The sequence below is a fragment of the Stegastes partitus genome, unplaced genomic scaffold (genome assembly GCF_000690725.1).
Source record: "Stegastes partitus isolate 25-593 unplaced genomic scaffold, Stegastes_partitus-1.0.2 Scaffold2221, whole genome shotgun sequence".
NCBI lineage: Eukaryota > Metazoa > Chordata > Actinopteri > Pomacentridae > Stegastes > Stegastes partitus.
The window spans coordinates 30563-44912 of NW_007579952.1; the positions used below are offsets into that span (position 1 = coordinate 30563).

The 14350-nt window shown below is 39.7% G+C and overlaps 1 protein-coding gene across 1 annotated transcript; it reads right to left on the minus strand.

The window, feature by feature from the left end:
• Window positions 1-217: 217 nt before the first annotated feature.
• Window positions 218-5514, minus strand: cyp7a1 (cytochrome P450, family 7, subfamily A, polypeptide 1). Its single transcript, XM_008304437.1, has 8 exons — window positions 5223-5514; window positions 3486-3726; window positions 3159-3368; window positions 2746-2940; window positions 2427-2626; window positions 1451-1581; window positions 1110-1288; window positions 218-1003 (listed from the first exon to the last, which is right to left on the minus strand). The coding sequence occupies exons 1-8, from the start codon at window positions 5303-5305 to the stop codon at window positions 701-703; spliced, it is 1542 nt and encodes a 513-aa protein (XP_008302659.1). The 5' UTR covers window positions 5306-5514; the 3' UTR covers window positions 218-700.
• Window positions 5515-14350: the final 8836 nt, after the last annotated feature.

Sequence of the window (14350 nt, forward strand, 5' to 3'; positions counted from 1 at the left end):
TGACTGTATTAGTATTTCTGGTATTTGATTTTATATTGTTGTATATGTGCGCATACAATAAGTTAAACTTGACTGAATAGGATCTTAGGCCACTACAATACAATTTCTGGAACTGAAAAGTAATGAGAAAAAGGAGAGTGTGTGAAAGACTGTAGGACAGTGATCAAAATTCTGACTGTTGTTTCCTTAAGACTTAACTTAGCTAACAAGGGTCACATGAGTTGTAACAGTGTTTAATGATCACATTTAGTCATCTGTCGCCTCACAGCCAGAGGGTTTAGGTTCCAACCTGATAGTCAGGTCTGGGATGGACTGGAAAATCACAATTTGGTCTTTGTAAAAATCACTTAGATCCTGATTCTGCCCATCTTCCTGCTACCAGTACATTAACTTCAAGAACCGACTGTTCATTTGCTTTGTGAGACATCCCATCCCTTGATAGGTGCTGTTGTAATGATCGTTTTCACTTTGCCTGTCAGTGGTTTTAATGTTGTGGCTGATCTGTGGTGCACTGAAGGTTTTAACGTTTTGGAAATGATCTACACATATGTACAATACAATGTTCTTCAGCAGCAAATTAAAGCAAAAACAATATACAATTCAGTCTATTTACATTTACAGTAAGATATCCTCATTAGTACTGTTAAATATACACTATGTACAATATTACTGAAGTTACTTTGCCTGACAAAGACAGAACCTAGTAGTTTGATTTCAACTTGTACCTGAAGTCCACATCATACGTTGGCTGAAGAATTCCCAGACCAGCACGGGACTGGTCAAGAGGAGGGACTTTGATAGCGGGGTCTAATAGTTCCATGTCAAAGTAGGATAGCACCAGAGTAAGAAACTGCTTGATCTCATACGCAGCAAAAAATCTGCCGGGGCATTTTGTGACCCCGGAGCCGAATGGCATGTAGAAGTAACGCAGCCGCCGGCCGCTGTGGTGGAAAATGCTTTTCTCCTGACCGTTCTCATCCAGGAAACGGTCATACTTATACTCCTGCAGGGCGAAGTGGAGAGATAGGGAGATCAGAGAAAACACACATATGCCACTTTCCTAAGGAAGACGTTTTTCTCCGTTGTTAAAAAATAATTGTATATCTTACATAGGGATCCTCGTAGATTTCTGGATCGTAGTGAAGCATGGGCGGATACAGGGCTATGACATCATCTTTTCGTATGCGGTAAGCTTCTTGGTTGTCAAGGTGAAGCAGAAAGTCTTCCTTGGCAACACGTACATTCATGGAAGCACTGGAGAGACGCATTGCTTCTTTTATGATGCTGTCTATAAACAGAAATGACACAGACATAAAAAAAAGAAAAGACTTTAAATTTCATTTACCACATTTAAGCAGATAAAAAATCCCAAATTCTGGAAACAGACCTTCAGTTTAATAAGATGATGTGTAACTAAATTCAGTTATCTAGTAATCCATTGTAATCTTACCCAAAACAGGCATCTTGTCCAGCTGGTCTCTGGTCAGGTTAAGTGTGGGGTCACTGGGATCAGGTGTCAAACCTGCATCTGCTAGAACGTTCTGTACTTCGTCACGTGCTGCTTTCAGAGCATCTGGACTCCTGAACACAAACATAGGGCTTTGTCAGACATGTTACTTGCACACTTGCTTACTGCTATCAGATAGCTTATTCTAATTTGCAGTTCCAAACTAACAATTCCAATGTGGTGGACTACAGACACAAAACAATGGAAAATGTTTGTGTATATACTTAAGGCAATGTTGAAGGCTATAGCTACATTCCTATGCTCTACATACTCACAAAGACTCAGGAGATGAAACACCATAATGTGCCCCTGTTAATTTGCTCCATGTTGAACTCAAAATACCTTTCCACTCTCACTATCTCATTTGTGTTCACTACTGGGGTTATGCATGCAATACTTGCAATCAGCTGCCTGAAACTGATAAATGTGAAGTAATATTATGTAACAATGCTGTACTGTGCATATGGTAAGGGTAAAAAATTATGAAAAGATGTACAGAGTGATGTTTCACAAGCATTTTGCTGGATTTGTTTGTTAAAATATGCTGCTGCAGGTAGACATGGGCCTATTCCAGAAACAGGCTTAACAAACTCTTACTCTTACCCAGAAATGTAAGGTAATAAATGCTGAGATTGAACACTCAGAGTTATTGGTTCCTAAAAAGCTAGCGGAGCTAGAAATATGTATCAATGCAGTCCACGTATGCAATAAGATAGATAGAAGTCTGTAAGCAAACGCTGTTAGATTTTATTTAGAGTAGTCCACTTATTCATTGTTTGTCTGAGCACAAGCCTCAGTCTCTTTGTGCCGTGCTCAGGTTCACAAAACTAGCTCTGTGACTGCATATCCAGTCAAGATTGGTTTCTATTTAGTTTTCAAAGAGTCCACCCAGTAACGAAAAACATAACTATCAGCATACCTTATCATGTAAAAGAGACTCCAGAAGGTAGCAGGCAGGGTGTTCGCCTGTGAGGCCCAGAGGAGGGCGACGTGTGTTCTGGCTTTGCTCACGTCATTGAAGGTAGATAAGGAATCATTCAGGATCATCCTCATAGAAATCAGATCAGACACATTCTCCCTCTTGGACAAGTTCTCAGCATGCATGGTCTTTGCTAGATTCTAGATATTTAAAAAGAGTGAACACAGAAAAAGACATGAGAATCCTATATTGGCAAAATGTTGAAAATGGCAGCACAGAGGCATTCCTCCACTGACAGTGTTAGGAAACGTCCACTGACCTCTCTGGCACTATAGGCACTTTTGAAGACATGAATGGGCAGGCCAGCTACGAGTGCTGGGAAGATCTTGTCAAACTCTTTGAAGTTTTCCAATGCGTTGAGTACCAAGGCCTTCTGAGCTGCCTCCCGTGCCTTACACTTATCTTCACCAAGCTCTTTACCAAACAGAGTTAGGTAACCAGATTCAAACATCACCTAGACAACAGCAGGACAGACAGACCCTTGTAAGAACTTGTAGGAACAACATTTTTGACCTCCAATGTATAATAAAGTTTCTGGAAACACAGTGTCTAAACGCAAATGGGGACCGTAAGTCTAGTATTTCTTGAGTACTTTCGCAGCCATAACATTTGACTTTGTTAGAACAAACTACCTCCTCCAGTGACTTCAGATCTTTTAGTCTCAATACTGACCTTGTAACAGAAAGCAAAGATGCCATCCACCTCCCAGCGGTCCTTGTTTGGGCTGAGTGTGTCTGATTTCAGCATGACATCCTGGAGGTGGCCCATCATTGTCTCTATTAGGGAAGGCAAAGCTTCACCCTGCAGTGTCTTCAGAAAGGTTTGGTGGAGATTCTCTGTGGTGTGGCCATGGCGAGGGTCAAAGCTATCATGACCGAATGCCTGGAGAGGAAAGGAAAATGGGTTTTGAACCATTAAAGGACTCATTTGTAGTGTGGGAAATTCTTCTGTTGATGAAGAAACCCTCTTATAAAACATGCCACATAGTAAAAGATGTACCTTAACAGATGTAGCAAAGTGGAACTTCCTCCAGTCCAGATGTCTCCCCTGTCTGATGACTGAATGGTAAGAGAACGGGTCACACAGAAAGTGGATATACTGGCCTGCAATCTTGCAAGTGAAAATATGGCCATGCTTCTTCTGGCGGCTGCGAAGGAACTGAAGAGGGTTGGCCCCGAACTGCAGAGCACAACCCAAGTAGGGAATGAAACCATTTTCAATTGCAGGTTCACCAGGTTGCCTATGGACATTGAAAAAAAGAGAGACATTATTGGATTATATACATTATAAAAATCTGAACAAATGGCCTCTGAAAGACAATGTTTCCTACAGTGGGACTCAGTTGTTTCTAATTGCTCTTTAAGCTACTGACTGACATTCAGCAATTGTGATTTCAGTTCGTTTTCACTTTTCAGTCTTGCTGTCTCTCTCTTATTAAAACCTTGTACCATCAAAATGTCAGTTTTGCCTAAAAATAGCCTTGTTTTAACCTTTGTGAAGTTTCTGGACAATTCAGCATGTTTTTGAAGTGACGCTTAAATACACAGGCAAGTACCCTGGAAATCGAAAAATCACTAAATTTATTAATAAATGGTTTGCAACTAACAGCATCCCCACTGGCAAAATTTCTAAATTTTAAAACCCAGTCGCCTAGTGAGGATGGGGAACTTTTTTGCCTTCATTACATAATGACAACTGGCCAATCACCAAGAAGGTGGTTGTGGACATATGCCACGTGCACATTGTTAGTGCTGTGGAGTTTCTTAGAATGCTCTCTACTAACTCTCAAAACAGCATAAATTTCCCCCTGAACTTATTTTAAAAAATAGCATTCTACTGCTGAATTCATCCTTTTTCCACTGACAAGGGTCGATACTTTGTTATCCCTTATTTTTTAAAACCCATGAGGCCTTGTTAATCAGCGTAGTTTTCTGGAAGTGAAAACAAGGTCCTCCCAACAACCAAAACATTTCCAAAACATTACAAGCCAGTTACCACTATTGTTGTAGTTACATGCTAGACTTGTTGCCACTCAGAATTCTTTATGACATTTATTTTTTAAAATAGAAACATTCGTCCAATTTTGTCAATATGACTGCAAAGCATGATTATTACTACAAAAAGAGGCATCTCATCAGCTACATTTTCATTCTGAATGCATGTAGTCAACAAATGCACGAGTACTGACACCAGCAGCTCAGCACTAACAACACACTAGTGACAATGTTTTATGATTCATCATAGCTCTGTGTTGTTCGGGGTATTGTAAGCAAACTAACTAGCAATCTTTACGAGATGCTCACGAGGCAGCTTGTACAATCATTATATCATGATAAGTACATTGGTATATTTGCAACCTTTTTGAATGTTATAATTTAATGTGTGGCTGTTTCATAGTTGTATTGTTCATCTGACTTTAGCTGTCTCATTGCACAATTATGTAAACTATGTTAGGCTACATCAGCTAATCGGGTTAAATAGTAAAACCCTTATGACATTTATGACACTTCTGATATTCACAGTGGTGTTACATAAACATCATCATGAACATAGTTGTTGTTAACCTAGTAAAATATGTCACTGCTGATTTGTTTACAATCAACTAATGGTGAGCCAAGATTATTAGATTCCTATTAACATTTAATGTGCTATACACACATTGTAAGTGAAACATCAGAGCTTCAAATAAAAGAAATGACTAATATTGTATCATGCATGTCCTCCGTCCTGTCTTACCTGCGTCTTATCCCCACAGCAAGCCATAGGAGACAACAGAATCCCACCACAACTGCCCAGATCAGAGCAATGCTTATTATCATGGTGATGATGAAAGGAAAATCCAACACAGCAGGAGGCTTGTTCAAAGTTTACAATGCTCCACACAAATCACAGTGAAATCAACTGTCATTAACTCACTGCTGCCTGTGTCTCAGAGAAAAATCGTATATTGAAGACCTTGCTGACCTTGGTAAATGCAAAGTGCTGCTGCCTGTTACTGCAAAATGTGTGAGCAACCTGTGTGTGTCTGTAAGCAATGTCAGTCGTGTAATGACAGGCAGCATGCAGCAGGTTTTTTTTTTTATACCTGCTTTGTCCCTTGGGGTGGGCCCAAGGGCGGATTCAGAGCGCTACTGATGTCATCACTCTAGTCAGCCTGACCTGGGTCCAACACAAAGTGCAAGAAGAGCAGATTCAGTTATTTTCACTATTTGTTGTGCAACATCATGAGCATTATTGCTCTCTCTGCGAATAAGTTATTTTGGATAAAGCACAGTGATGGTGGTTTTTGGGCTGTGTTTCTTAGCAAAAATGCTTTTTTCTCTGTTTTTGTAGGAATTAAGTGATGTCAAAAATGTAAAACTGAGAACAAGGTTTTAGAATATTGCTCAACAAATCATTGTTAAATTTTCATAAACATTGAACAGTCTCTTACAGTGTATCTCTTTAAAATAAATAAATAAATAAATAAAGTGAATAAAATCCGAATACGAAATTTGGAATTATAATATCAGATTTTGTATTAGGATTTATTTTTAGTTTTACTTTTTTAACTAAAATTGCAAATTTTCCAAGAAATTTACAGGAACGGACACAGGCCCTTATCTCTCTGGAATTTCTCTAGGAAACAGGATTCCATGCATACTGTGAGTGTGTGTGTGATGGCCTTGACCGGAGTCCATGGACAGTGTTACCTGAAAGACAGAATTCTGAGTGCATCAAGATTGGTAAACAGATACAAAGTCCCTCCTGTTCTACTGTTGTGTGTGTGTGTGTGTGTGTGTGTGTGTGTGTGTGTGTGTGTGTGTGTGTGTGTGCAGGGACAAACATCACTGATGTACGGTATGTGTGATCTGTTGAAACTTGCCGTTGTGCTGGAAGAGATAAAATCTAGTTCATCTAGAAAGACAGCATGAAAGGATAATAAATGGCATTGAAGCACATGTGGAAAGACTGCACAGTTTGATAGACGGTAGGCAGGAGAAACAATGAATCATCCATCTACATGGAAACACTAACAATCTTCTAAACTTCAATGTGTCAAGAAGCAAACCCTGGTCAAAAGTTAAACCCAAAGACAGCTCTTTTTCAGCTCATGAATCTGCTCTGAACAAAAAGTAAAAGATTTGCCATACACAAATAAATGTCAGAGGTTCTTTGAATAAACTGTTAATGTCAAAAGGGTTATATTTTCTTGCCAAGGTGAAAAGAAGCGCACAGTGTGACTTGCTGTTGGATCCAGTTGGTCCTGTCTCCATGCCAGTTGTGAGTAAATAATGAAGCTTCTGCTGTTTATCCACGTGTGTACATGTGCTCACCTCTCTCTCTTTGCAAACACTTCTATGGATCTTGAGGCTGTTTGAGGCTGCAGGTATGTAATAAACCCAGAGGATTGGCTGGGCAAATCAGCAGTCAATCACTGTACTGTGTCTAGCTGTTCCGGCCTGTTTGACTTGATTGGCTGTGATGAAAGATGGTTTGATGAAATAAAAAGGTTAATAATGCTTTAGGGTAAGTGTAAAATACGAGTCATCAATTGAGCAACAACAGAATGTAAGGTGTAAAAATGGGATGTCACTTTAAACAAAGAGGTTAGTCTGACTCATAGAGTGGCTGTTTATGTCCGTGCTGAGTGTCAGATGACCATAACAAGTTATTCTTTGCTCAGTGGTGAAAGAAGGTGTTAGAACCTGCAGCAACATGACAAAGCAAAACAATTATATCTAACTGTGTACCAGTAGGCATGGACATTTGTGGTTCAAAGCGAAAAACGTATAGCAATAGTTTTGGTGAACACCTAAACAAGTGAGTGAAATGTTACAACTATTCAGTGGGTTCATCGTGAAAATTTACACAGGAATTCATGTCGATCATTAAAGCTTTTGTTTTCAGGCTCCTGCGATCTCAAGGCACTGCAACTTGACATACATGCTGTAATCAAAATGTAGGCAATTTGAAATATCTTCAACAGTTTGACAGCACGTACACAACATTTACAAAAGCATCACACAAACACAGAAAACACAACCAATGATACACTTTGTTTTCCAGACTGTTGTGGATGGTTTTTTTTTTTTTAGAACGGAGACCAGAGCCTGTGGTGGAAGAAGAAATCTGAAAAACCTTGACAAATAAAACTAACACAGCAGCATTTACTGAAATACGGAACATCTAATAAATCAAAAATCCTGCCACCCTGCTTCAGCAGATGTATGGTTCACACACTGTGTGGTTAGGGTGACACAGTCTGGCATTTAGCTTGGTACAATAAAACAATTTACTGGGTTGACACAATTAAACTGCTATGCTCACCAAATTCAAATAGGCAAAATGGACTCTAAAATAAATGAGTCATACATGTGCTGCAAAGGGTGAATTCATTTACAATTGTGTTGCTCAAACCCACTGGTCTGTTTACTTCCTGACCTTTACTGACCTTTCTCTGCACAAGAGAAGCACAATAGTCTCCTGCCAGGACAGTGCCCGGGGGGAAGACATACTGCTGATGAGTCCAAATGCTATCTTACTCAATGGATTTCTTACTGAGCATGTGAATTGGAGCCAGCAGGAGTCTGAATCACTGCAACTGACTGACAGCAACTGAGCAGAGCCAGCAGATGTTTTTGTGGGTGGATGATGACTATGACTATCAGTTTTATCAGTCTCTCCATTTGCCATCTACACGTTCGTCAAAGGCCTAGTTGCTTAGAATGGCGTAAGAAGCTAGAACATGCATTTGAAAGTGAATCTGAAGGGCGTCCACATCTAATGCTGATACAATACTGTAACTATGACCTCTTCAGCCAAACAGCAGTTCTCCGCCCTGCTCTAAAGGCCAGAGCCAGAATTCTGAACTGGATCCAAGCAGCAACAAGAAACCAGTGTAGTGACATGAGATGAGGAGGGATGAGTGAAAACTTGTAAAGAAGCAACCTGGATTAGGTGCAGACAGGGCTGGACTGGGACAAAATAATCCCCCCTGGCATTCTGGCCCACCAACAATCGACAATACACAACACATCTTTGCACTATCCTGAGTATGTATACCAACCGTGTCACTCAATAAAAACAGTAATGTAATGAGTAAGAGGGAATCAAAGAAGACTGGCACTGTGAAATACTCTCTGTATACTCTAAAGCAGGGGTGTCCAATCCTGATCCTCGAGGGCCACAATCCTGCATGTTTTAGACGTTTCCCTCTTCCAACACACCTAATTCATGCGATCAGCTCATCATCAAGCTCTGCAGAAGCCTGATAAGGATCCTGACCATTTGAATCAGGTGTGTTGGAAGAGGGAGACATCTAAAACATGCAGGATTGTGGCCCTCGAGGACCAGGATTGGACACCCCTGCTCTAAAGTAACCTGTTGCATAAACAGGATGCCAGGTTACTGTAGCGTATCCAGAGAGTAACCCCTGTACTCTAAAGTAACCTGTGGCATCCTGTGTATGGGGGAGAGAGAGACAGTAAGAAACACGGATCTCAGAAAACCATATATCAGTTAAAATTAGGAAATACTCATCTAAACCACACCTTACATTAATATTACCGAGGGCTCACAATCAGTGCCTTCGGTAACTTTGGTGCAGCAGCAAGTATTTTATGCAGGTAGAGGAAAACTTCACAGAGCAAAAAGCAGACACTAGAATTTGGACCAAAATGAAATTGCTATCCAATTAGTCATCGGGACGACAGTTGATAGCAGAAGCATTCAATAGAGGTCCTGCATGCAGAGTTGTGCAGGTCCACATTAAACACCCAAAGAAAAACATCAACCAAAGCATGCAGGCCAGATTTAGGCTGTTACTCACTGATTGTTAACATGATAAAAGAAACATTTACACTTCAGTTCTATCTCAAATCGAGCCCCGAGAGCAGCCCATACTGATCAGTGTCACACCGACATTGGTCTCCATCTACTAATCAAAGTCAGCTAAATTATTTAATTGACTGAAGAAACTTGTCTGGAAACTTGGAGAAATCAAACAAAAACTCATAACAAACTTCACTCTTATCTGTCCCTAAACCATGAAAATAAACTGACAGAATAGCTCTTTAAAGTTTTTGGATCATTTGCAGCACTTGAATTTAATTTCATATTCTTTTTTTGTCAAGATTATTTTGGGGCTTATTTTGCCTTTGTTTGATAGGACAGTGGAGAAAGGCAGAGAAACATGGGGAGCAGCAAATGAGTCGCTGGCTGGATTCGAACCGTGGCCTCTGCGTCAGGGATCTGGTTGAGCTCCCGGGGTGCCCAATTTCATATCAATTTTTTCGGTACAATATTTCATTTTCATGTGTTATACTACTTATTACCTCTGGATAATTGCCAGCATTACTTTTTTACTGTTCATTTTCAGCCTTATTTTAGTTTACATATTTTATCTCAGTGATGTATGATACTTATTCTCATTGTTTTATTTACTGTTTTAGGCCTTGTATGTCTTATGTTATGTCATTTTGTTTTTTCTGAGCAATATCTGTTACAAATATTTCCTTCGGGATGAATAAAGTTTCATCTTGTCTTATCTTATCTGAGCTTATCTTGTTTTATAAAATTAAACATGACACAAAGACTATGAAATTTGACTCATTATTTCCAAACCTTACAGAACTACACAACAATGGAAAGAACAGCTTCTGTTAAGAGAGTGACACGTAGCACACAGCGCTGCACGATGTGTGACTGCTTGTCACAAGCTGAGGAAAACATGATTAAAGCATTTCTGAATATTTATCTTGACATAGTCCAATAAACATTATAAAAAACATGTATTTGCTGCTTTTTATTTTTTTGCAATTCTCTTGTTGTTGTTGTTTTTTTAAATCTAAAAATAATGTTTTTGTGATTAGTAAATTGTATTTGTTTTTTATTATTATAATTAATTTTCTTACTTCTTTTTTTCCCCCAATACGTCATCATCAATGCGTTGAGGATATTGCTAACATAAAACACATGACAGTATAGCATACTGAATTGTTAATTGTGAAAAAATCAAAAATAGATAGACAGGAAACAGATTGGATGATCTGTGTTTCCGAGGCAAAGTAGCCTTTAGTAAACTCCTTGAATGAATTCTTGAAACAAGATGTAAGACTTCTTTTGATGTTCTAATGTTTGTTTGGTAGTTTTATGCTAAAGAGCCAGTAAGTTGTTTTTTTTTCTTAGATATCATTGATGGAGTTAGAGATGTTATACAACGTGCTTTGACCTGTTTAAGCTGTCTTAGACACTCTGATATTAACTGATAACCCCGTGCCAAGTCTGAAGCAGCACTTACTCATCTTTTTTTTGTTTAAGCTAGATTGTGCAAGTAGTGCTCTGTCAGTGGCGTCATTATAGGAGGGACCACTGCAGCTGTGGTTAGTGCGACTATAGCTCAGCACCAACTATGATATGACTATGATTATGAAGCTGGCCATCCATGTAATTTTCCAATTTTTTGAACCTTCACAGTCTGAACTTTTAAATTGTCACAGAAGATTTTTTTCCAAAAAAAATTTTCAATTTTCTTTTTTTAAATGTAGAACCATGATGCAGACATACTGATAGACCCAACCCATAGGTCAAACATTAAGAAAGTTCTGGTATTATGATGGAGATAATGATGGAAAAATCATGCAAAACAGCATTGGAAAAGTTATTGTTCTCAGTCAAAAAAAACTAAATTCTGTGTCAAGAATGGTTCATTTCAGTAGAAATACTGCAATCAGTTGATCTGCTTGCAGAGAAAAGTAAGTCTGGGCTAAACTTTTCCACCAACTTCAACTTTGGTCAAATGTTGCTGCTAATCAGGCAGTCTTGACTGTGCTGGCCTTCAAAGGTTACTTAGGAGATTTTAAGACCAGCAGTGGAAAATTTAACAAGCGGGTCCCTGCTCTGTTTTATTATTGCATTTACTTTGTGTAAAGCACTAGTTCCAGCCCCAGAGAATAATACTACCACCATGCTTGACACTAGGTTTCGTTTTCTCTGGGCCTCACCTTTTCTCCCACGAACATCCATCCATCCATTATCTGTACACCGCTCAATCCTCACTAGGGTCGCGGGGGGGCTGGAGCCTATCCCAGCCGACTTAAGGCGAAGGCAGGGGACACCCTGGACAGGTCACCAGTCTATCACAGGGCTACACTTAGAGACAGACAACCAAGCACACTCACATTCACACCTACGGACAATTTAGAATCACCAATGAACCTCAACATGTTTTTGGACTGTGTGGGAGGAAGCCGGAGAACCCGGAGAGAACCCACGCTGCACGGGGAGAACATGCAAACTCCACGCAGAAAGATTCCAGTGCCCCCACCGGGATGCGAACCGGCAACCTTCTTGCTGCGAGGCAACAGTGCTACCAACTGCACCACCCTGCAGCCCCTCCCACGAACATATTTCTGGTCATTGTGGCCAAATAGTTTTATTGTTGTTTCATCTGACCACCAAACTTTCCTTCAGAAGGCCTTTTCTTTTTCGTTATGATCAGCACCAAATGTCAGTCAAACCTTAAGGAGCCGTTTCTAGATGAAGTGCTTCCTTCTTGCATGACAGCCTTTAAGCGAATGGGGATGTAAAACACACTCGTTGCAGACCTGCTTTGTGGGGATTCTTGGTTGTCTCTTGACTATCCTGAGCAATTGTTTCTCAGCAGAAAGTGATAATTTTTTGATTGTTTTATTGGCAAAGACACATCAATTCCAGTGATTACATCATACAAAATTAAGAGTCGTAGGAGTCGTTGGAAACTCAAGACTGCTATAATCTACATTGTCTTTGCAAGTGTGTGGATGCTTTTGTTTACTGTACTTTACATTTTTTTATGTAATTTCAGTGTCATAATGTTATCTTGAATGTTCCTCTAAATGTTCTGTCAGCTTTAGTGTATTTATATTTTGCAAATGTTCCCACACCAGTTTTAGTTTGTCAAACACGACAATGAGTTCTGTGGCTGACAGAGTTTATTTTTCCTGTGATATCAGTAGAAAATGATGAAAACTCTGTGTCTGTGCTTCCAATCCTGTAGCTTTTGTTCTTGACAATAGAAAAAAATTTGGCCAGATGTTTTCCACTGTCAGATTGGAGGTCGGGCTGCAAGGTGGCGCAGTGGTTAGCACTGTTGCTTCACAGCAAGAAGGTCGCCGGTGAGGGCATCTGGATCTTTCTGCATGAAGTTTGCATGTTCTCCCCGTACAGCAAGGGTTTTCTCCGAATTCCTCCCACACAGTCCAAGGTAAATTGAGATTAATTGGTGATGATTCTAAATTGTTCGTAGGTGTGAATGTGAGTGTGCTTTGATGTCTGCCCTGTGATAGACTGGTGGCCTGTCCAGGTTGCCCCTCCCCAAATGAGGATTAAGTGGTGTACAGATAATGGATGAATTGAATGGAGATTGGATGTCTTCATGAATGCTGCAGTTTGGATTTTTTCCGCTCACTAACACATGGTTACATCCAGTGCAACTATAGATCAGCCCTTTTTCAGCTCATGGATCTGCTCTGAACGAAAAGTAAAAGATTTGCCAGACACAAATAAATGTCAGTTCATGCACACTGTGTGAATGGCTTTTGATCATCAACAATGCTCAAGGTCTGACTGACTATTGTAGTCAGTCATGCCAAACAAATGTTATTTAGATAGCTGGCTGGAAATTTGTCCGGCACATGTCAGACAAGTTACCCAACTTACAGTGTGTTCAAACAAACCTCTTTGAAAGGATATTTCTTTCACAACACTCAGTCAGCTGTATTGATTAGGTCACGTGGTCCAAAAGGGAGGTTAAGCTACTGTGCAATAAATTGGTAATCTATTTCATTGCTAAATATTTGGTTTAATAACATATAGGCAAAAGAAGAAAAAGGTGAGTGATATGAACTGGTGGCATTTTAATGTATGAAGACTGTAGGAGAGGAAAATAAAGAAGAGGTGCTCAGTACATCATGGAAAGTCTGCCCAGCAGCTGGGTTTACAGCAACATAACTAAGTGGTGGTTCAGGGGCACCTGAGCAAGCTTAGAAGCTTTGGAAAAATACAAAGTTTTAAGCCTAATTTTGAAAGCAGAGGGAGAGTCTGACCCCTAATCTCTAACTGGGTGTTGATTTCACAGGAGAGGAGCCTGATAACTGAAGGCTCTGCCTCCTCCTCTGCTTTTGGAATCTTAAGTAACTGCAATTAAGTCTGCAATCTGTGAGTGAAGTGCTCTGTTGAGAAAATATAGAACAATAAGGCCTTTGTATGTGATGAGAAGGATTTTAAATTCTATTCTGGATTGAGCCAAGAGAAGCTATGGGACTGAACAGTCGCTGCGGAGTTCTCCCATCACTGATTAGAATCTGAGCTAGTCTGTTATAAATGCTGATAAAGAGTAATTTGTGTGATCCTCCACAAAGACAGTAAATGGCTGTGTCACGGTCAAGGTTTAGGGTGATGGGGAGGTGTTGGATTAGTTTTCAGTTTCTTATCTGATAACCGTATAGCAAAGAGACCTTTACACTCTTGTCAGAATATAACTGCGTATGAACTTTGAAAAATGGCTTTGCATGCATTATTTAGGGTTGAAGGGCTGCATGGTTTATACCAACAAAATTGCTGTGAAAAGTAATAATTTTTTTAATGACCATTCAGTGTAAAAAATATCTGATCCAATCGGTGAAAGTGTTGTAGAAAAGGAAAACGATTTTTATAGCAATATTATTATTAATTCTCATTATTATAATTCGTCAAATGTGGAAAAATGATGCTGATGCACATTTATTGCACAGGCTTCCTGGTAGTCCTGTGACTCAAATGGATGTGGGGATTTTTTTTTTGCTTAATTTCTGTTGCATCAGAGTTGAGTTACAAATAAAAATTTTTAGATCAGGTCCAACTGT